The sequence below is a fragment of the Dasypus novemcinctus genome, chromosome 3 (genome assembly GCF_030445035.2).
Source record: "Dasypus novemcinctus isolate mDasNov1 chromosome 3, mDasNov1.1.hap2, whole genome shotgun sequence".
NCBI classification, from domain to species: Eukaryota; Metazoa; Chordata; class Mammalia; order Cingulata; family Dasypodidae; genus Dasypus; species Dasypus novemcinctus.
The window spans coordinates 134,417,200-134,440,853 of record NC_080675.1 but is presented as its reverse complement, the minus strand read 5'-3'; the positions used below and the strand labels follow the sequence as shown (position 1 = coordinate 134,440,853).

Below are 23,654 nucleotides of genomic sequence, written 5' to 3'. Positions count from 1 at the left end.
AAGTCAGGAAGTTAGCGCAAAATTAAACTAAAATCTGGAGGGCTTTTCTCACTGTAGTCACCTCTACTCAGTGGAACATAGTGGATGAGAGCACATGTGAGCCTGGGTTCAAATTCTGGTTCTGCCACTTACTAGTTGTCAGACTCTGGAAAAATGCTTAATGTGTTGCTAAATCTCAATTTCCTCATTTATAAATTTGGGATAGTCAAAGTACTCACAGGATTGTTGTGAATTATGAGGCACTGAACACAGTGCCTAGTCTGGCATATTGATGGTGCTCAAACTATGTTACTTTAACACACACGTGAACACACACACTTTTCCTACAGCTCTCCCTCTTTCACTCTTTGGGTGTGTCCAGATTCTTACAGATTCCCAACATGCCTTTGTAGAAATACACTCTTGAAAAGTAAACCTCAACAGTTAAGTAATCTAACAAAGATGGTGTTACAAGTTTGGGACAAAGGCTCCTTTTATCTATCCCTGCAGGAGAAAGCTTTTAGAGCACTGGAATGTAAAGATTGCGCAAACCAACTGGTCACTGCTGAAACTCCTATGGTAATAAAAATACCTTCAGGCCCTTTCTGAGTTAGAAGAATGCCTTTGTTTCCAAGCTGAAACTCTGGAGGGTTAAGATTTGGATCCCTGCACTCTGATTTGGTCAGAAGCAGCTGACACCATGGTTATTATTGTAGCAACTGTGTCTCCAGTGCTCACTGCCTGACCTTGGAGGTGGGGGGAGGGGAGCATTGCTTAAGGCACTCCAGCAACATTTATTTTAGGAGAACTTCATTTTAACTCTCTGAAGTAGTATTCTATCACCTCAATTTATGGGTGACACAATTTAGGACGAGCATGCCAGGGTCTCCTGGCCTTAGTTGGAATTGGGATTTGAACACAGTTCTGTCCAGCCCCAGAGGTGGGTACAGAAGCACAAAATGTTGTGTCTCACACCTGTTAGGATTGGACTTTTTTTTGTTTGCCTTGAATTATTTTCAGGCATGGAAACACTTTTTAACTAATCCTATGCTATTTGATACATTGTACATTTGTTATCCAGCTTTAGGGACCCTGACATCACTGGTTCTTCCAGACTTAATGTCTGTTTAGTTTCACTTAGAAACACTTTTAATTAATTAATTTAATGGTGCCTAGTGATTTTAGATAATAAATAAATTTTCTTAAGTCCATGGATCCTTTAAAATCGTTTCTAAATTGCCAGTATATTTAAAATTTTATATCTTTTTAGGAAAATTGTGAGGAAAGAATATGACGTTCATACAAAGTGGAATACCAAAGATATTAATATCAGCAGCATTGGTTATGATAGTAAAAACCCAGATAGATCTTAGGGTTGGGGAATGACAAAGTAAATTATAGTAAATTCCTCTATAGAATATCTTTAGAATGTCTATCTGATAGACTTGAAAAACAAAGTTTATGAACATTTAAAAAATCCTTTTAGCAGCTTTATTGAGATATAATTTACATTCCATACAATTCACTTAAATAAAGTATACAATCAGTGGTTTTTAGTATATTCACAGAGTTGTACTGCCATCACCACAACTTTAGAACATTTTTATTACCCAAAAAGAAACCCGTGCTTGTTAGCAGTATGTGCAGTTTATAACAACTTGGAGAATAAATACGTTAAAATATTAAGTAACAAATGAGGGTGTAAATTTTATGTATACATACTCTAATTCTATATAACATTTATTAAGCACTTGCTGTGTGCTAGATATTATTCTCAGTTCTTTATATAAATTATATCATTTAACTTTTACAGTGGACCTGTGAATTAGACACAAAATCTCAAGAATGTCAGTCATGTATATTTTTTAAAATGTGCATGGAAGAAAACTCTAGAAGAAATATACCTATAAGCTAACAGCAGTTCCTTTTGGGGATAGGATTATGGGGAAATTTGGGCTTTTTTGAGTATTCTGTTTTTCAAATTTTTACTTGTAAGCATGCATAATTTTATAATAAGAAAAATGTTTTATATTTATAAGTTTATTTTCCAGGGCAGCTTAATAATTTGCATGAGAGGGTCTTTGCTATGCTGATTAATGTGTAGAGATAGTTAGCAACTGGTGATAGAAGAATAAACCAGAGGTGGGGAATGGGGAGTTATTGTTTAATGGGTAGAGTTTCTGTTTGGGATGATAGAAAAGTTTTGATAATGGATGGTGGTGATGGTAGCACAACATTGACTGTAATTAACACCACTGAATTATATCCTTGAGAGTGGTTAAAATGGGAAAAGTTATGGTGTATGTGTGTTACCACAATAAAAAAAAAAAAGCCACCTTCTCTCTTTTGAGAACATTTGTCACATCTATAGCATGCCTGTCACAGGAGGAAAAAAAAAAGAATAAGCCAGAGTCCTGAAAGAGGTGTACTTGTTTATGAAGTTTCTGAGGCTGTTGATTCTGTGGGAAAGATCATCCAACCTTCAAGTGTAACTGAATATTTTGTAATATTTTTAATCTTTACATAATCCAAATCAGAAGATTGTGCTTTTAAGGTTTAGATAAAACTCCTAAGACACAGTTGTTCCATTTTTGTTCTAATATTTTATTTAAGGTATATTAATTTTGCTTTTAATAAATTACACTGTTATTGTCTAGAATAGAGATTGGCAAACTTTTATATAAATATTTTAGACTCTGCAGCCATTTGGTCTTGTAAGGAGCCATGTAACTTTGACATTGTTGTAGGAAGGCAGTCATAGACAATATAGCTGAAAGAATGTGGCTGTGTTCTAATAAAACTTTATTTATGGAAACTAGCAGCTGTCTAGATTTGGTCTGAGGGCTATGGTTTGCAGATACCCAGTCTAGAATTGCACTAATTTTAGCAACCATTCATCTTAAATATGTCAGTTACATGGAAAAAAGGCATAAAATAGTATATACTATATGATCACCACCACAGTAATTTATTTGCACCAAAAAGAAAGAAATGTCTTAATTAACTGTTGTTTGGAATTATGGGTAATTGATTCTTTTCCTTTCTATATATTCTGCATTCCTTTATTTCCCAAATTTTCTATGATGACATGTATTACCTTCATAATGGAGGGCAGTAAACTTAATTTAGGACAAAAATGAAGTCATTAGTTGGAAAAGGTAACAACCCTTTTTGTTCCTTTCTCCTACCCCTTGATATTTTTCAGATAACTGTCACCATTTTAAAATGACCTAATTAAGATCTTACCTTCCCTTTTGGAATGCCTTCTACCTGACTTGTAATTAAGACACTTAGGCCATACCTTAACCCCACTGCCATGTTAAATACTTGGAAACAGTGACACAATGCTGAGTAGCTGGCCTTTTCCTAGACATCATATGAAACGGTGTAAACCTCAAATGCTGCTAGAATCAAAGTCCAGGGATTGTCACCAGGTGACTACCTGTCTCCTTTTCTCCTAGATATGGGGAGCCCAGGCACGTGCGTGCAAGTCACGTGCAGAGCACGCTGTGGCATTAGGCTCGGTCTGGTGGACTAGTTGTCCACTTCCCTGCTGTGCGTGGAATCTCAGGAGAGCTGGCCGCAAGGCAGCTGTAGGGCAGGGTTAATCCGTGGCTGCTAAACGGGAGCATACCTGGGGTGGGGAGGATTGAGGGGCAGAGCTGGGTGTTGACCTCTGGGCTGGTTCTGCCTATACTAGTCAGAAGGTTCCTAAAGCAGCTTGTACCCACCCCTTCCCTCAGCCCTCACCATCTCTCACCTGGGCAGTTAGGGCCCCCTGCCTCATCCCATTGTGGATTCCATTTCTCGCCTCATCTCCAGGCTATATCCGGAGCCCCAAACAGAACCAGCCTCTGCCTTTGCTCCTGCAGGAGGGCATTGCCCCTTTTCTCACATCTAATATCCAGGCATTTTTTCCTGCTCACCTTTCAGGCCAAGCCGATACACAAGACTCTTATGGTATGGAATTATCACCATAATGTGAGCTGCATGTGGCTAGGACTTTATTTCAGTAATTGTTTTTAATGCCCAGGTCCATAGGATCGTGAGAGAACATATAAATTTTGCCTGAATAATAACCAAAGGGTACACAGATACCGGAGCACACAGGTGAGTTCAGGTGAGGGGAGACGTGTTGCTGGGAATAGGTAGTGATGAGGAAGAATCAGCCTTCTCTTGATAACAGACCCCTAGTAAGCTTTGATCTATTTTCACTAAATGAATTTAGGCCAGTCTCAGAAAGCTGTTTCTAGTTTAAAGGGATCTCAGTATTTCTCAAGTATGTTACCTAAACCAAATGCATGGTTGTATGCTCTGGCTTGAGGGAGGCCATGCAATTACTTCCCTTAATTTATGTCTACCTTGAAACTGAGTAAAGCTATGCAAAAGTAGTAGTATTGCTTAATTAACAAGAGGTTTCTGAGTCTTAAATCCATAGGAGTCTCTTGGTCTAGATTGGCCTTGGGTTAAATATATACTCTGGCGTGTACAACACAGCTGCAAATGGTTTACCATATGGGTCCAAGTAACTAGAAAGGAAAGTCAGCTAAATTAGAAAAGGATGAATCTAGACTACATAAAATAGATTGTAATTAGCAGCAGCACAACCCCAGAGTTAGTGTAAGTGCCAATAAATTGGTACGGCTTTAGTCTCTGGAAGGGGAGGGTAATGAGTTGCCCTATTATTATTGTCAGTTTTGATTTTAGCAGTATTTGTGTTTTCCGGAAGGGATGCAAAAAGTGGGTGATTTCTTTTTTCCCTTTCTCATAAGCACAAGTATAGAAGCATAACTGCAGCAAGTTCTTGCATTTGTTTTTCCCTTATACTTTTAAAATGGAACTGCTTAAGGTTTCCAGCACCACCAAACAACTAACATTCCATGCCATTGAAAAGCAAGCTAGGACTGTTATTTCTTTTTTGTTGCCTGCATCCCTGGAGGTATATTCAACTCAGCACTGCAGTTAGGAATATATTCTCTGGAGGTGCCTTCTCCCCTCTAAGATTAGAAATTGTCCACATTGGGGTGGGTGGTGAAGAGCCACACCAGCGAGAACTCCTAGTGAGACAGTATCTGTGAGAAAGGCCTCATGAGCCCGTGGCCCAGGGCCTTCTCATGCTCCTAGGAGGGACCAGAATGGCATAGAACCATCCCTTTTTCCTTCAGGTTTACTTCAGTCTGAGTTCTCATCTTTTAGCTGGGGGCAAAGAGAGGCCAGTGCCAAATTATGGCTACCTTAACTCTGCAAACACAGATTTTTCTTCGCAGTGTTATTTGTCTGCATGGCAGCGTGAGTGCCAGACCTGAGCCAGGTGGCCTATAAGACACAGGTGAAAGGAGTTCCTGATGCTTTTCTCATCTTAGTGTCAGCTTTTATCATTCTTTCTTTTTTTGCACAGACTCTTACTTCTTTTTCCGGATTAGATCCAAACACTGGGGCAGTGAAAGTAACCAGATTCTTCTCTGGTGTTAACAATGCTAAGACAGTAAATAGTAATTTCCCCACTGTCAGTTGGAAGGGTGGGCATGGAGGTTTCTCTTGCATCAGCTCAAATTTTTATTTTCTATCTCAAGAGGCTGATAAAGGAGCAGGGCCCCCAGTGTTGCTTACATTCTATACCTTTTCCTTCATTTTACAATTTTACCCAATGCGAATATTGCATGGCAGTCTCTTTTTTTATTTTCCTGCTGATTGAGAAGTAGAACAAAGCATGAAAGGCAGGCGGGGTTCTAGATTTTTAGAGTATCCAATAGGATTAGCAAATAGATTATACCTTAAATCTTTTCTACGGGATCCAGCTGACATTAGGTCAGAACATGATGGAAATAGAGGAAGTGTGTTTTCTGGGCCAGACCTTCTTCCCAGGTATTTAGCTAAGCCAGTTTTCCTGAGTTGGGTCTAGGTACTCCGGCTGTGCTAGACCTGGGGACGTGCCTCACTTCCCAGGCTCTCCCACCCTCTGTGGTGTTTGTGTTCAGCCCTGTCTCTCTCAAGCAGCTGCCAGGGTTTAAGCAGGCTGGGAGTCTAATGTTTTTTTGCTAATTGCAAAAATATTCCCCATCTCCCTTTGAGCCTTATATTTTCATAGTACGGGGGTCAGCAATATCAAACGTGTGCAGGGCCAGGCCTGCAATGGAGACGTGAGAAGAGGAGGCAGTGGAGAGGTTCCCAGTCACTAACTGAGCCAGTCCTTTCTGCATTCCTGTGAAATAGGTGTTACCGTGATCTCTGTTTACAGGGTAAGAAACCGAGATATAGGGAGATAACTAATGTGCCCCAAGATCTCACAGTACCGAGTCTCATGTGGTTTCTACAGCACTACAACTGTTGTCCCACTTACCCAGGTGCCTTCCCCTGCACCTGTCGCCCACCTGATGTCCTGCTTCTGGGGGGGGCCCCCTGAGACAGAGTGCTCACTTCTGCCCAGTGATCCAGAGGTGGCTCCCATAGCAGGAGTTTGGGCCAGGTAGCACCATGGCTGATCCAGGGGGAAAGGGTTTTTGAAGGCGTGTCAACTTCTCTCTCCATGAGATCACACCTGATAGACAGGTAGACTTGGAATTGTAGGCTTGTTGGGATAGACTGCCTCTGTCCCACGGAGTTATTAATGGCTGTCTCCTGAAGATAGTCTTCTAGCTCTTTCTTGAAAAAAAACCTCAGGTTATCTTCTTAGAAGCCATGCATTGTTATATGTGGCAAAGCATTAGCTCTAGATTATTAAATGTGTGTATGTACTAGATAGTCTGGTTTTATACACATACAGATACATTACTGTCCCAAATCCTTTTTTTTTTTTTTTCAAGTTTCATTTATTTCTCCCTCCTTGTTGTTTGCATTCGCTGTCTGCTCTCTGTGTCTGTTCATCTTTAGGAGGCACCGGGAACTGAATCCAGGAACTCCCTTGTGGGAGGAAGGTGCCCAATCACTTGAGCCACATCCACTCCCTGCTTGTTGTGTCTCTTCTTGCATCTCCTTGTTATGTCATCTTGTTGTGTTAGCTTGCCGCACCAGCCTGTCACATCAGCTCGCTGACTTGCTCATCTTTAGGAGGCACCAGGAACTGAACATGTTGGAGGTGGGCGCCCAACTGCTTGAGCCACATCTGCTCCCCCAAATCCTTTTTTTTTTTTTTTTTGGAAGTAGGCAGAGGAGTGTGGTGTGAAAACGTGTTAAAGTGTAATTTAAAAATTATCGTGGAAACACGATTCTGGTAACTATAGGATGGACATAGGCTGAAGATTTACTTAACTCATTGAGGTAAACTGGCTCAAAAGGAAATTTGAGAGGTTGGGTATTGATAGGTGCTGAGAAAAGAATGTTGGGAAAAGATTGCTAGGCTAAGCTTGATGCAAAATGGTTAATGTACTACTGGTAGTGAAGCTGCAGACCTTGGGGTTCTCATCCACTCTACGAGAAAGACACCATTTGCATCTCTATCAGACAAATATCTTCACATTCACCTATAACCCCACAGAATCTGTGCCCTAATCTGCAATAAGCAGCCAGCCCTGTGAAGGTGTCCTCCTGGAGACAGGCTATCTTCCTCTTGCCATATTTTCAAGTTTTGGATAATTTTCTGTAACAGAAGGCAGGGTAGCACAGGGTGGTGAGCCTGGGCATTTAATCCTGGTTTGAACCCCAGCCCTGCAAGTTGCTTGTCTGACCTTGGGTGAGTCCCTGCCTTTCATGAGCATTGGTGTCCTCATTAGTGAAACAGGGAGGACAGTAACACTCACCCCCCAGGGATGTGGTAAGAATTATGTGACGGGATTCTGTCTAGAGCACCTGGAAAATGCCTGGCACATAGTAGGTGCTCAGTAACTGGTTGCTAATTTCAGAACAAATACAATATATCCACCTTGTCACAGCAGTGATCTCTGGCGCTCTCCCCTTGTAGTGGCCTGCCTCTGACCTTCTTGTAAGGTGATTTCTTGGGAGGTTTGATACTGATCTGCCCAGCAACCTAGGCAGAGTCGTGGTTCTTCCCACGATCTAGATAAGGAGAGAGAATCTGGGAAGGTTTCTCTTTACTTTCCAACAAGTCAGCGCTCATCCCTGAGGGCCTCCTGAACCCTTCATTAAACACCAAATGCAATCCATTTTCTTTGTGCAGCCAGTGTGTCTCGGCAGATGTGAGTCAGCATCCTGTTCAGAATGGCCCGTTGGTTCATTGCCATGGACAATAAAGCCACACATTTTCCATGGAATGCCAGACTGGCGAGCTGACTTGGGATTTCCACCCGCAGAGAGGAGGAGGCGACTCCAGGAGGCTGATTTGTGGTTTTGGATTCCGCCGTCGTTCTAGACTGGAAATGTTCTTTATACTTTAAAAATATTGCAGATGGTTGAAGGGGCCCAGAACCTCAAAGATTTCTGCTTGAGTTCTGCTGTCAGTGGTGGGCATTCACTTAGCAGAGTTGTTGCTTCAGGTCCACTGACTTTTAGACACCCTGTCAGATCAGAGTGTCGCGAACATTTTTGTAGTTAACCACTTGAACTGTTTTCATTCAAGAAGTAAAGGCTTAAAACTTCATTGTGTTGTTTCCTGTAGGGAGTCAAATAAATTGGTGTTGCATTTCCTCACTGGACTTGAAAACTAGTTTACTTCCATTAGTTTTCAAAAGAAATTTTAAAAAATCTGCCAGGATCACAGCATTTGCCATGTTCTCAGGCCCATTCAATGGGGCCCGTCCACCTGCATCACTGTCCCCCAGGCTGAGCCTTTGCTTGGATTACTTTATGACCACCTGTATCAAACAGGAGAGGAATGGACTAGAAAAAGAAGCATCATTCAGACTGGTGGTTTCTTCTGTAGGCTTTTGCTGTCCCCACAGTTTTAGATCCAGGCCCTTCCATCCAGTAAATCCTTCCCTAAGCATTGAAATGAGAGGTTTGAAAGTGAAAATCCAGAGTGGCAAGAGCCTCAGCTGCCAACATCTGGGCCTGCTGTTGGTCAGGAGTGATGTTGGGTTTCAGGCTTTCCTGGTGCATCAGCACTCACTGTGCGTGGTCAGTGATGTTGTGCTGACCTAGGTAGCTGGGTGCTCAGTCCTCAGCGCGCAGCTACATCCTGGGCAGAAATGGTGAGTAACCGGATGACCCTTGCAGCTTCAACCTGTACTGAACTATTTTCCACAGGAATAAACTGCCTCACCAATTATGATGGAAGGTCAAGAGGAAGCAGCTGTGTTCCTAAGATAAGATGGTTATATCCCGCTGGCAGACGTGTTACGACATAGGACATGCCTTAAGTGGCTTTGGCCAGGCAATGGGTGCTGGGCTCCAGATCTTTTCCTCTTTCCAGTTCATTTTGAGATGTGCAGACAATGGGTATGGGAAAAATAGCTGATGCTGGTGAGGTTCTTGGGGGCTGCTGCTTGCAGAAATAGCCTCCATATAATTTCTTTGTAGTCCTGGCATTAGCATTTGTATAATGGATCAGATCGTTCACTTGTAAAAGGTCTCAGCATGTTATATGCTGCATCTCAGCAGGCTGTTTGCTTGGTAAATAATTTAGGTAAAGTACATTTAGATTCCTTCAGATTGTAGTTGCTGCCTCCTAGACGCAATTCAGGTTAACCACCCAAGATCCTTATGGGGATTTCCAAAATATAACTGGGTTGAATTCTGACTCTGGCTAGATGCTTACTATCCAGCTTCTAGGGAAAGAAAGGCAAAAAGTCGTTACGTTAACAAAGAGCATGGGCTCTCACTGCAGCTCATGCATTGAGAATGAGCTCTTTTTGGATGTTATTTCTTACCTGGGGCATTTGGGCAAAGCTAAGCATTTCTTTCCCTAAAATTGTCGTGGACCGGGTACCTCACAGTAGCATAGGCAGATTTTCTAAAGTCCTTCCCCTTTTCCACCCATGTTTATTCACCTCAAATAAAGAATCACCAGGGAGCTTATTGAAATGCTGCTTGCTGGTTTCTAAGTCCTGTAGCGTCTCAATCACTAGATCTAAGGTGGGCTCAGGGAAACCTTTGTCTTAAAAAAGTACGCCATGTAATTCAAATCCAGGTGGACACAGTACCATAGTTAGACAAAAGCATTTGCTTCCAAGAGGGAATAGTTTTTCGTGGGTCAGTGCTCTTGGTAGTATTTAGGTCACTGGACCCTGAATAGATTTCAGGAAATGTTAAAACAGAAGTTAGAGGACATAGTTGTATTTTGTTGTGGCTTTTCAGCATTTTCAGATTTGGGTAATAAAGTTAAGTATAAGGTGAAAACACCTTTTCAAAGGAGTAGTTTTCCTAATATAAAGTTGGAGGCATAGAATTTTTGAGAGGAAGGGAGGGCACACACGTGTGTACTTGAGCACGTGTGAGTGGATAGCAAGCCATGTCCACTGAAGTAGCCTTGCACCCTGAAGGAGTCCTTGAACTCTACCCTGCCTGTATCAAAGTGAAGCTAATACAAGGTAGGGCTTGGTTATTATGTCTGTCTGCGTTCCATGGAAGCAGAACCAGAGGTCATTGTTCAAGCCCCTTCCTTGTGCAAATGTAGAAACAGTATGTTTTTCCATGTCAGTGAATTCTTCTGTGCCACTTTTAAATGGTGCACAGTATCTCAATATAGGGACAAAAGAACTAGTTTAATTAAGCTCATTATTGGACATATTTTTCCCTTTATTTTTGATAGTTTATATATAATGTTGGCATAAGTATATTTGAAGCTGAATCTTATATGTAGCAGTTGGATTCCTTTGTTTACATTGGTTACAAAATCAGAGCTGAAGTTATAGGTGTGGCAATTAAAATAATCGAGTAACCTCTTGGTATGAGCTTACTCTGACATGTCATTTATTTTTATACCCGGAAATTCTAACTTTATGCCTTTTGATCTTTCTAACATATTTGAGAGTTCAGGATATCTCTTCTGTCAGTCTGCTCATTGCCTTTGTCTCGGTGCATTATACTTTTGACCTTTCTGTCTTTTGTGGGACCCCTCTGATTTCCTTTCGGTCAAACTGTTTGGGGTTCATATGTGAGTTTGTGGGCCTTGCTACCCTGTTCTCTCACCCCAAAATTACCTATCTGGTTATAGCAAATATTCTTCCTTTTATTAAACAAAGTTCATAATCAGTCAGTATAGAGACCTTCCATACTCTGAATTCTTAAAATCTTGCTTTCTTAAGTTAAATGGCATGTTAGGAGGATTTCTAATGTAAAATTGGAAACTTTCAGATGCCAGAGGCATTGCTTATCTTTGTAAATACACATGTTCCAATTAAAATAGGTACTAAAATATTTCGATGGTACTTCAGAACTCCCAATTTAGATTTAATTTAGATTAAAACACTTACTCTTTTTAATAAAGTTATAAAATTGATTATTAAAATTGCCTATTGAAGATTAAAAGCAGTGGAACGTTTATTTTCCCTGCAAAACAATTTAGTCTTCAATAAGTATGATTGTGTTAATCAATTATGCTATTAAAATACAACTGCCATATTAAATCTGACTCATTTGTCATGGCAGTTTCTATAATTATGGAAATTATACCTAGCTGCTTATATAGCTGTAATCCTGCAATAAATAGAAATAATTGTCTCTATTAACTCAGTCTGCAGTTGCTGTCTATTAAATCCCCAGTTAAATGGCAATTTGGGGACCTTCATTTAAAATCCTACTTAAACCTTTGTTCCCTCTGACTGCCCAAGCCCCAGAAATGCACCCCTACTCTTGATTCCAGAAACCAATTTATGACTAAAAAATTAAAAAAACAGAACCAAAACCAAATATTATAAAGGTCCCTTTAGGCTTGAGGTTGGAGGCTGACAGGAAAAAAGGAGGCTGTTCACATTAGAAGATGCTCTCAAGAAAGAACACATCTTGATGTCCTAATATTTCAATTTGGATAACAGTATAGAAATTCCAGTTTAAAAAACTCTGCTTAAAACCTTCTATATAAGTGCAAAGTACTACAGCAAATAGTTGAGTAACCATTTACCACTTGTATTTCCACAGGTGTGGATGAGGTCACCATCGTCAACATTTTAACTAACCGCAGCAATGAACAGAGACAAGACATTGCCTTCGCCTACCAGAGAAGGACCAAAAAGGTACATGCAGTTTCAGGGCTGGAGGCCATTCCTTGCCGAATTTAATTTCCTCAGCCATTGCCTTTTCTTCTCATGGATTCTCAACACTTCCTGAAATGAGAGTGTTAATAGCAAGAACCTTCTGGAACCCTTGGGTTTTCCTCTTGCATCCTAGCAAGAGTACTAATCCCTTACACCTTGCCCTGGAATGCTTGGGAACTCTTCCATGAAGTCAGTGCCCTCCTTCAGACCAGAGTATGTGGAGGGAGCAGCTCTGGAAATAGGAAGTTAAGAGGAGTTGGGATAATAATAATAATGACAATAGTAGGTACCATTTATTGAGTGCTTACTTTGTGCCAGCACTATCATTTTATCTAAGTGACTTCTGCTTGCCCTTGTAACACATCTATAAATTAATCTTAGGATACTGGCCTCCCCTGAGTATTGGTCCTGACTCATTCTTCTCATTCTTAAAAAAATACACTTAAATTCTTAAGAGCCTTGCATTTTAATAGTTCATTTGGTCTACCAGGCTGTCTTCAGTGTGCCATGTTCCCATTATTTAAAGGGTCTTTGTGTGCTGTATTCTCTCGCTTGTCCACTAGGTTTAAAGAATAACCCAGTGCTTGTTCATTCTATTTTGCTGTAGTGTTAGGAGAATTTATTTTTAAGGACTTGCTGCTTTATTTTTAACTTCTTGCTATTTAAATCTTTTGATTTATTCTTGGATGGTGTAGTAAGAGTGATTTCCTGCAGCTCCCCTTTGACTTACAGCTTTCTCTTGTAGCCGTGGTGGAGGTAAGCTGGAAGGATTCTGGTTCTGCGTGGGACATGTCAGCCTTTGGGATTGACATGACCACCAGGGGCCTGGTAATTGCAGGTCAAGGCCTGGTATAACTCCCCTACCCCTGAAAAAGTTGGAAAGGACTTAAATAGGAAAGCATCTGCCTTCTTTCATTCCATGTGCATTAAAATTCTTCTTCCAACTAGACTTAATGCTAATCTTCTTTCATGAGGTGTGGAGGGCAGTGTTTTATTTCTCCTGCTTCCCAAAAGGATCTGTGAGCTGATAGAGCTGAATCCCAGTTGGATCAGGCGGCCTACTCTTTGGATGGTATGGCTGTAATTGCTCTTCCACCTGTCACAGAGTGGTGTTAGAACACACTTGGTGCTCACAGATGTGCACACAAATGTGGAAGCCTGGATCTCGATTTCATATGATAGATGAAGAGCAAAACTCTCATATACCCTGTTGGAGGGACGGCATCACCAATCTCATGTTGGGGCTCCGTGAGCTTGTAAGCTTTGTGGTGTGCTGGGGACAGTTCACTGTCCTAGTGATTTCTTGTTGTCTCTCAGCCTTGGGTCAGGGAAAGTTATATCTTTTACATAAAGATGCACAAACTACTTGAGATAATTTCTGAAGGAAATCCTGTAGGCTGAAAGTTATTGTTTCAAATGAGTTGTTTGTGAAATAAAGGAAAAAGCCCTGTATTGTAGGGCAGCTTTAGGAAATGGACCGTGGCTGCCGTGGTTTTAAGATCATGAACGTGACAAGTATGGGCACAGCTAGTAGAAGTGGAGAGGGGCTGGAAGAGAGGACTAGTTTTATATTTCTCTCATATTCAAGCAGATGCCAGGTTTCTCTTTTTAGGGAGTGGTTCTACTTTATTTTTGAAGCATTTCTGGAGTTTCTGCTAAGTGCAAAGCTGTGTGTTAGCTATTATGGGAAGAAGGAAGTTGAACAATTGTAAGGAGTTTGTAATAGAAGTGGAAGAAATCAGTCGGTGCCCAAATGCTGTTTGAGGTTTGTACAAAGGTTAGGGAGTAAGAATGGGGAGAGGAGAATTTCAAGGTGTAGGCTAAGTTTGGAATGAGTTAACCTCAAAGTTCCAAATGGGAAAATCTGCGTTATAATTGGGCGGTGTTGCTTTTAAAGCCCCCTGCTGAGTGCTCTGTGTTATAGGACATTGGGAAGCAGAAGAAAGTAGGTTGCTAAAGAGTTGGGCCAGATGATTTCTAAGATCCATGTCAATTCTAACATTCTTGACATTTATGAATGAGTTACGAATATTCTGTGAAGCAGATCACCTCCTATAAGTACCTCTTGGAGCTAAACATTGTAGATGCCATGGGATGCTACTGAAAAGCAGAAGAGAACGAAAGAAGGCAGAAAAGAGGAGGGGCAAAGTTAAAAGAAAGAAGAGAACAATTACAATGGGAGTCTTCAGTCATCTTCCAGTGCTGTGGGCTGCCTGGGTCTTGCAGGAGGTTTAATCCCTGAGGAAGCACCTTAAAAGCCACATTGAATTGGGGTCTCTGTCTACAGACATGGGTGCTCAGTCAGACTTCAGACCTAAATCCTTGTGTTAATCATGACAGTGGAACCCTTAAGAAAGACCACGCAGTGGGAAGTCAAGGAGGCAGTTGAGGGGCTTAGTCCTCTGTCTTCTCCATCAACACCACCCTGGTTTGATACGGACAAATACATGTTTTCTCAAACTTAGGTGATGTGTTTTGCCAACACTGCTTCATTACCGTGCTCCTGGCTATGTTGGAGCACTGCATTCTTTCTGGAGACATTCAGGAGCCATCCCTGGAGCGGCTGCACCGGCATTTCTTATAGGACGATATCAGAAGGCCCTGAGGACTCTGCTTCCTGGGGAGCTCTTCATTCTAACCACCTCGTTCTTAGCAGGGTCCCTGGACCCCAGAAAGTGCCCTGCCTTCCACAGGGTGTTAGGACCTTCAGCTGTGCTGCAAAGCCCCCATACTCTGAGGAGTTGCATACTCCTCTGGTCTCCTTAAATGACTGTGGAAGAAGGCAACATCAGTGTGTTTTTTTAAAGGGATTTTGTTAAAAATACACCTCATCTTTATGTTTCTGACATCTGGGGTATAGAAGGAAATAACATTTGAGGGATAGTTTGACCCAAGGATATTGATAACCAACCAGTTTTCCATGTGTTGTCTGTTTTTCTAAAGGAACTTCCATCAGCACTGAAGTCAGCCTTATCTGGCCACCTGGAGACGGTGATTTTGGGCCTATTGAAAACACCTGCTCAGTATGACGCTTCTGAGCTGAAAGCCTCCATGAAGGTAAACATGTGTGAGATTTAATCTCTCTCACATCTGCCATTAATATTTGTGAATTACAGCTTTCTGAGTATAATTAGGTGATTTTCAATTTTGTTGAATTCTCATTTGGAACCTTTTTTTTTTTTTTTTTAAGTGAACTGAATCTATAAGTCTCAGGATTTGTACCAAAAATATTTCAATTACTTTTTTTAAAGCTGTAAAGAAATTTCATGATGCTGAGAAGTCAGTTACCAGCTGCTACTGGCTCAGCACCTGGGCAATTGGAATACCATTTGGAAAACTACTTCCTTGATTACACTTCCTCCTTTAAAAATATATGTTGTGATATTAAGGCAAAAGTAAAACTCACAGTTTTGTTAAGTGAAGCTTGCAAATTCTGCCCATACTCTCACAGGCATTTCCTCTCCTGACCTTCTCCCTGTCAGTCCCCTTGTTCGATTCAAATTGGTCAAAGTCAGAAAATCACAGTATATGTAAGGAGTGCTTTCAGATCATGAATGTACCTGTATTTTCTTCAAGGTATTGCAGCACATTCTTTTGCAAAGTTATTTTGAACATGAAATTATAGGCTGTATTAGTAAAAATTCCAGGTTGGAAATCCCAGAATTTTGTGCATAGCTAAAAGGTCAAATATCATATAAATATAATAGCTGCTTAAATATAGACGCATGTTACAGCAAAGCAAATGAAACCTTTCCTTAAGCGTGCCTGAAACATTTTGAATAATCTGATACTGCCCTCTGCTGATATAACTGGGTAAAGTCTCTACAGTGGGGGGACAACCATCATTCTGATTTGTTATTTTAAGTCCAAGTAGATTTTCTGTGATGCCACTGTTCCTGAATTATGAAGAGTGCAAGCTGTAAGCCTGTCACCAGAGAAAATGTCTCAGTTTAATTGTCATCCCTGTGCCCAGAGAATAACTCGAGAGTGAGGCAGGTTCACACACTGGGCATTTCCAGGGCCTTAAGCTCAGTAGCTCTGGGCTGCTGAAAGATGTGTGGTTAAAGTCTCTCTCTCTTCACTTCTTCAGGTTAGCCCAAGCTTTGCTCAGTTTGAGTGACTTTCTCCGAGTTTCCTAAGTAGGCTGTACTGCAGGGAATATATAATTAAGAATGATAAAATGTCAGCACCACTTAATGATCTTGCTCATACAGATAACACTCCTGAAAACGAATCTTGGGACTTTGGAATTATAGATGAGCTGGCCTCCCCTAGGTTTCTTCTGACCATCAGCACTTCAGATCAGTTGACCTTATTTTCATCAAGAATCCATTAAATTGGGATTCATGTGATTTTACTTGTATCTGTGATTAGGGATTAGTGACTTGAAACCAACTTGTTTGAGCTGCCAGTCATGTTGTCATCTATGTAATTGGGCCCAATGAAAGGTGCATTAACTACTAAATCTCTGACCTTGAGCCAACTCTTCCATTAACTATCACAGCCGAGTACCCTTCTGAAAATCCATAAAGCTCGAAGCAACATTAACTGAACTCTGCTTTATAAAAAATCTGTTTTGACTTCTGGCAATACCAGTGTCTCCCTTATGTTACAGTAGAAGTTGCCTTTGTGATAGGAATTGTGGAGAATCTGTGGAAAGCTTGGGCCATGTTTTGGAAATTGCCAAGGTCACCTTCAGATTTAGAGATAAAGTCATGATTAGAATTCTCAGATATTAATGCTGACATGTCATGATGAAAGGAAGCAAATCTTGGATTGTAACCTGTCAGGATATAACATTTCTTCCATTCTCCCAATGCATGAGTTATTTTTAGACTATACTTCCATCAACCTTGAGATTGAAAAACTGCCCCCCTAAAATATTTGAAGATACTCAATAGTCATTCTCTAACATTTGTGTAGAATTTGTGTGGGGACCTTTTATTAACAAGGGGAGAAATTTCTGTCTTTGCTCAAAACTCTACAGATCATGATAAAAATTCTGGCAGAAAAGGCAATGACTCATAGATGAGATGAAGTATAAAATTCAAAATTAACCATTGACCTTAGGCTTAGCTTATATTACACAAACCACTTTTTCAGGGGCATATAAACTCTAATAAGTTTAATTAAGAGCTGACACATTTTACATGTGGATAAGTAAGTTTCTTATTGTATTAACACCTTGTAATTGATTTACATTTTAAACAGTTGTAATTCAACATAGTTCAAAGTGGTATTTCCATATTCAGAAAGACAAGTATTAGAGAATCCTGATTATTAAATCTTGACTTTGATCATGAAGCTAGCTTTGAAATACATGTTTCATCGAGTCCTTTCAAGCTATCTGGCCTACTCAAAAGTGTATATATTAAATTTGAATCCATCACCCATCAAATTCTTCTTCCTTATTGAAGTGTTGGTGTCTAGGTTTATTTGGCAGTTCATTATTTCCTTTTGCTTCCGTAAAATGCCTGAAGAGTGTATAATAATCAAGCAAAAAGTATAGGTACAAGAATGAAATTTTTAACATTAACCCAATTTTACATTTCAAAGAGGTGAAGCAAAAATTTTTATTTTATCCTTTTCCCTCATTCTAATCTAATGATGCTGGCTGCAAGTGACAGTGTAAAAATCTCTATATTCCTTTGTCTAAGATGAGTGGGAATTGTTTAATGAAAAAATGATTTCTTGGCTATTAAAATAATAGATGGTTACTGTAGAATTTAAAAAATAAATAAAAATAAAAAGAAGAAAAATGATCTCTTTATAAACCCATCATCTACTGACACTGTCTTTTGTCATTTTTAGCATTTGATGTCTTTTCCCATTCACTTTCTTTTCACAGTTAAACTCAAACATGCCATTTTGTAATTTTGTGTTCTGGCTAATGGTTCCCTTGTCTGTTTGCTTGTTGTCTGAGCTCATTGTCTGAGCTTGTTGTTTAACCTTAAGAGGTGGTGGGAACCAAACCCCCATGTAGGACCTCCCGTGTAGGAGGAAGGTGCTCAAATGCTTGAGCCACGTCTGTTCCCTGCTTGTTTTTGCTTGTTGTCTGCTCATTGTTTACTTGTTGTCTTGCTCGTTGTTTTTGCTAGACGTCTGCTTGTTGTTTGTCTTCTTCAGGAGGCACTGGGAACCAAACCTGGGACCTCCCTTGTGGGAGGTGGTTGCTCAACCGCTCCTTTTTTTTTAAAGTCTAGAAATTACTTTATACTAAGGAGTACAGTATAGATCCCTCAGTAAGAATGTAGGAAGGGGAATGCTGACAGATCCAATCCATGTTTGGAGTTTATTTGATGGAGAATAGAGAAGTAGGTTAATGGTAAGAGGATTTCCCTGCTCATTTCCGTGCTGCCTGATTCACAGGGCCTGGGAACTGATGAGGACTCCCTTATTGAGATCATTTGCTCAAGGACCAACCAGGAGCTGCAGGAAATCAACAGAGTCTACAAGGAGAGTGAGTAGCTCTATTTCTTTGATGAATCCCCTCAGACTGATTTCCATGGTTCCTTTATAGCTCGCTGGGTTAGAGTTTGGGAAGGATACCCGGATCAGGCATGCGGAAAACTTCTCCATCCTGACTGTTCAGGGGGGTTGTTGTGATTCAGGTTCTATTGCCTGGATTTAAAAAAATTGGTTGTGGCAAAATACCCAGAATATAAAATTAACTATTTTAAAGTGTACAAATTCAGTGGCACTAAGTACATTCACAGTTTTATGTAACTGTCACCACTCTCTAGTTCCAGAACTTTTTCACCACCCCAACAGGAAACCCTGTACCCATTAAGCAGTCATTCCTCTCCCCCTACTCCTGACAACACGAATCTGCTTTCTGCCTCTGGATTTGCCTGTTCTGCATATTTGTATAAATTCAATCATACAATATGTTATTGCCTGGACTTTGATGATTATATCCCACTAGAACTTCTACAAAAGGAGGGAAAGGAGAGTAAACAAAATTTATTAAAAAAAAAAAAAGATTTGGTGTAGGAAAATAGGAATCATTACAAGTGGATTTCTTTTTTTTGAGTTCTGTCCAGTCACTGTTTAAAATGTTCCCAACCCTGGACTCTGGATCTCTGAGGTGTGTGGACTTACATGTACCAAGTATAGAGGCTGTCAGTGGGATCAGTAGTATGGCTTACATTGTTATGTGTTACTACATTTCAGTGTAGATGTTTGGTTTAAAGAAAACATTCATTCTAAAGTATTAATTCTTACTAGCTTTTTTGCCATTGTTTTTTTTTTCAATTGGTGAATAATAAAAGCACAAGTGTGTGTGTGTATAATGTTCCAAAAGTTTTGATATTCAAAATGAGTCTTCATAGTCAAAAAGGTTTTAGGAACCAGTATTTTAGCTATAAAAGAGACGACTTATCCAAGGTGAACTTGAGGATCCCTGATTTGATTTCACTTTGTTTTTTGTTCTAGCCACTAGTAATGATGTTGGCTGAAATCATGTAGAGAATCTGTCCTCAGTCTGGGGATAAGGAGCAGGGCTACACCCATGTGGGCACAGCCTTTTCTCCTTTTTGGTGTCTTGGAGGGGAATGGGGTCATTGGAGTTGGCAGGGGGTTGGCTGCATAGACAGGAAGCATAAAACCATTTGTGGTGTTTTCCAAGTGTACAAGGCTGACCTGGAGAAGGACATTGTTTCCGACACATCTGGTGACTTCCGCAAACTGATGGTTGCCCTCGCAAAGGTCAGTTTCTTGGTTTATTCCTTTACCCTTGCTTCCTCCCAAGTCCCGTCACATCCCTCATTTTATATTTGGGAGCAAATTAACGAAATCCTCTGTGCCTGCATCAGAAATTCAGCTGCATTTCCGACAGTGGGTTTTCACTGTCACTGCAGAGTTGTCATTTTTGTGTAATAGGAATTCTTATCCTGTGAAACCGCATGGACAAGTGGATTTTGGGGCCAGGGGAAGAATAGGCAGCTCTCAAGTTCTGGCCTGGATTTATGTGGCAGCCCTTGCTGTGTGCCTTAGGGAAGGTCACTTTGTCTCTATCTATGTTCACACAGGACCCAGGGGCAAGTGATTCTCTTGTTTCACCTGCTCTTTCTTCTTGTGAGGATTTGTCTGTTTAGTCCTTTGCCTGGAGGTGGGGGACGTTGTGGACCCATTTGCTAATGATAACACGTTCATGTGGATGAAACCCATTTCCCCTCCAAGACTGAGTTCTGACCAGTGTTCAGTTTAATACCTATGTGCCAGGGGCAGGAAGAAAAATTATTTTCTCCAGGACCCTGACAACAAATGACTGATTGGGGTGCTGCACCCTTGTCCACTCCTGTCTCCATTATTGTAACAACTGCCATGTCATTCTCCCCGGCCCTCATCTCTTATCTACCACCTGCCCTGGGTGCTGCCATCCATGGGTCTTTTAAAAATCCACAGTCATGAGTCCACTCCCCTGATCAAAATGCATTATGGCTGCGTCAAAGCTAAACCCTCAGCCACCTTTACCGGTCCTCTGTACCTGTACCCCGGCCCTCCCTGATGGATCTTCTTCCCGAGGCTTCTCTGATGCTCACCTCTGCTCTAACCAAGGAGCACACTATCTATCCCCTGCGAGCGTGCCCTGCCTCTGCCCGTGCTCTTCCTCTTGTGTAGTGTCTTCCTCCCCCTCCTCCTTACTGCCTTATCTGGTTCATCTGTCAAGATTCAGCCAGAGCCTCACCTGTCATTACAGGCTTTGCTGACTGTACTGTCTGACTGCTTTTTACGTTTCTTGTCTTCTTAGACAGTCATATTATTTGACTGTTTGTTAAATGCTTATTTCTCCATCTGATATAAACTCTCTGATGGAAGGAACCAAATAACATTAGATTTTTGGTAGTGGTTTTATAAGGCATCTAGCGCAGTACCAAGGAGGGGTTGATGATGGTGAGGCCTCAACTCTTTTACCATTCTTTTGTTCCTGTCTAGATTTCAAAATGAAAAAATTTGAGGTGTTTATTTAGTAAATTAAATAATGGCCTACATGAGTTGGGGAAGGAATAGTTTCCATTTTAAGATACACACAAAAAATATATTTGACGTTCTTAAATTTCTTTTCTCTGCAGGGTAGAAGAGCAGAGGATGGCTCTGTTATTGATTATGAGCTCATTGACCAAGATGCCCGGGTAAGTGTCAGACTTCTTGGTTTGGAATTCGGTGTTCTAGTCTGTGTATTAGTTATCTATTACCGTCTAGCAGATTAACCAAAACTTTCATGGTGTACAGCAGCAAAACTTCATTATCTCTTCCTTTCTGTGTCAGGAACTCAGGAATGTCTTGGCTGGTAGTTCCAGCTCGGCATCTCTCACGAGGTCGCAGACAAATGGTTGCCCACACTGCTGTCATCTGCAGGCTTCCAGGAGGGCACACCCACACGGCTGTGGGCAGGAGGCTTTGGTTCCTCTCCGCTGGGCTACCTGGGTGTCTCGAGGGGCTGTGTGAATGTCCTCACAACGTGGCAGCTCCCTTTCCTTAGAGTGAGGGATCCAAGAGAGAAGGCAATAAGGAAGCCACAGTGCCTTTTATGACCTAAGCTCTGAAGTCACAAATGGTCACTTCTGCCATATTCTATTTAGTAGAAGTTAGTCGCTAAGTCTAGCCCACACTCGATGGGATAGGAATTAGGCTCCACCTTTGGAAGGGAGGAATGTGAAAGAATTTGTGGGCATACGTTAAGCAGGCTTATTGCTCCACTGTGGTGGAGACAGAGGGAGGCAGAGCGCCTTCCTTCTCTTCCAGCTGAAGAGAACTTTTGCAGTTTGAAGTCCAATAATGACCGAGAGCTATTTGTTAAAGCTGATTCAAACTTCTGTGAACTATATTCCTTTCCCAGAAGGTCAGTATTTATCTCAGAACATTTCACAAAAGCTGTAGAACAAAATTAATTAAATTCATTTCAGTTTTAAAATTTAGTATATTTTACACAACACTCTTAGCAGAAAGCAGAGAAGGGTTTTAAATTAACAGAAGTTGGGTTTTGTTACTCATGGACAGTAGAGAGCCACTGAATGATTATCCTTCCACCTTACCTTCCTCTCATTCTTATAGTCTTATTAGTAACCCCTAAACTTTTCAGAAATCAGAAGTGACAGCGGACCTGTTCCTTGTCCAGCTCCATCGTTTCCTGAGTCCTAAGACACTTGAGTGTGGGCCTCTGACCCCCAGCTGTCTTGAGCAGATGTCCACTGGCTTATCTGCTACCCAAATTGCCCAAAGGGAGGAGGGCCCGATGTGCAAATGAACATTTGCTTATCCCTTTTATGTGACTAGAAGCTTTTGGTCCTTTCATGTTCAAGGAAGGAGATTTGTACAGCACCCACCTCATGAACGTTCCACAGTTTTAAGTGTCTGTCTGTGCCTAAGGAAGACTGCTTGTGATGAAGACTTTTGACCTAAACAATATATTTTTGTCTATATCATCCTCTCGTATTTAGCATTTTGAATGTGTGGTTTTTGGTTTGGTCTTTACATGAAATTTTTTATGCCCTTGCCCTGGATCCTGTAATTAACTTTCCTGATTGGCTGTGCTCATAGGATCTCTACGATGCAGGAGTGAAGAGGAAAGGAACTGATGTTCCAAAGTGGATCAGCATCATGACTGAGCGGAGTGTGTGCCACCTCCAGAAGGGTAGGTGTTGTGCTGAGGAGATCTGGAGCCTGTGAGCCAAAAGCCCTCTCAGGCAGTCTGGTTGTGTGTCTGGGATGGGGCACAGGTCTTCCAGAATGTGGTTCATTCTCCATGTAGCACTCCCATGGGCTCACCTGGTTACAATCTCTGAAAGTCCATTTGCAATGTTCTCTCTCTAGGCTCCCAGTATTTTCCGTGTTCCATGTGCTTAGCTTGCTGTCCTTTCTTGTTTGAGGATTTGTTTTAGTTTGCCAAAGGGCTGCCAATGCAAAGTATCAGAAATGTGTAGACTCTTATAAAGGTAAATTTGGGCGTCAAAACTCACAGTTCCAAGGCTATGAAAAGTCTAACTCAAGGCACCTTAAGAGGTGATTTCTCTCTAAAGTCAGCTATCGTTGATCCTGGTGGTGTAGCCATGTGGTAAAGCAAGATGGCTCCCAATTTCTGCAGAGGTCTTGGCCTTTTCCTCCAGAATCTACTGTCTCTTGAAGCTCAGCTGTGAGCAGCCAGGCATAGGGCTTGGTTCTTTCTGGGCCTCCTGTATCAGTCAGTTTTGCTCTCTTCCCAAGTCCAGCTGTAAGCTATCAGGTATATAACAGGGCTGGTCTCCTCTTGAACTGCTTCATGGTACCAGCCTCTTGGGGGATTTGTACTTAAGCAGTCCTCTCTCACATTGCAGAATCAGAAATTTGGTTCCCTTTTTTTTCTGTCTGTATGTCCCAGCAAGGGGATGGAGACTCAAACTGAGTCACACTTCACTGATAGAATCCAGTCCAAAGCCGTATATTGATCTTATCAAGTAATGTAATCAAAGGCCCCTCAACTGAATTTAATGTAATCAAAGGGTATCACCTCCAGAGAAATAGATTAGTTTACAAACATAATCTTTCCCCTTTTAGGATTTGTAAAATAATCTCAAACTGCCACAGGATTGTTTTGTCTTATCACGTTTG

At 41.1% G+C, this 23,654-nt stretch overlaps 1 protein-coding gene across 1 annotated transcript in view; it reads left to right on the top strand.

The window, feature by feature from the left end:
• ANXA2 (annexin A2) overlaps nucleotides 1-23,654 on the top strand; it is a 42,201-nt gene that overhangs the window by 14,440 nt on the left and 4,107 nt on the right. The window contains exons 4-9 of the mRNA XM_058294289.2: nucleotides 11,950-12,044; nucleotides 15,009-15,122; nucleotides 18,435-18,525; nucleotides 19,693-19,772; nucleotides 21,140-21,199; nucleotides 22,608-22,701. Of these exons, the coding sequence (XP_058150272.1) occupies nucleotides 11,950-12,044; nucleotides 15,009-15,122; nucleotides 18,435-18,525; nucleotides 19,693-19,772; nucleotides 21,140-21,199; nucleotides 22,608-22,701 (534 nt within the window). The remainder of the gene's footprint in view (nucleotides 1-11,949; nucleotides 12,045-15,008; nucleotides 15,123-18,434; nucleotides 18,526-19,692; nucleotides 19,773-21,139; nucleotides 21,200-22,607; nucleotides 22,702-23,654) is intronic.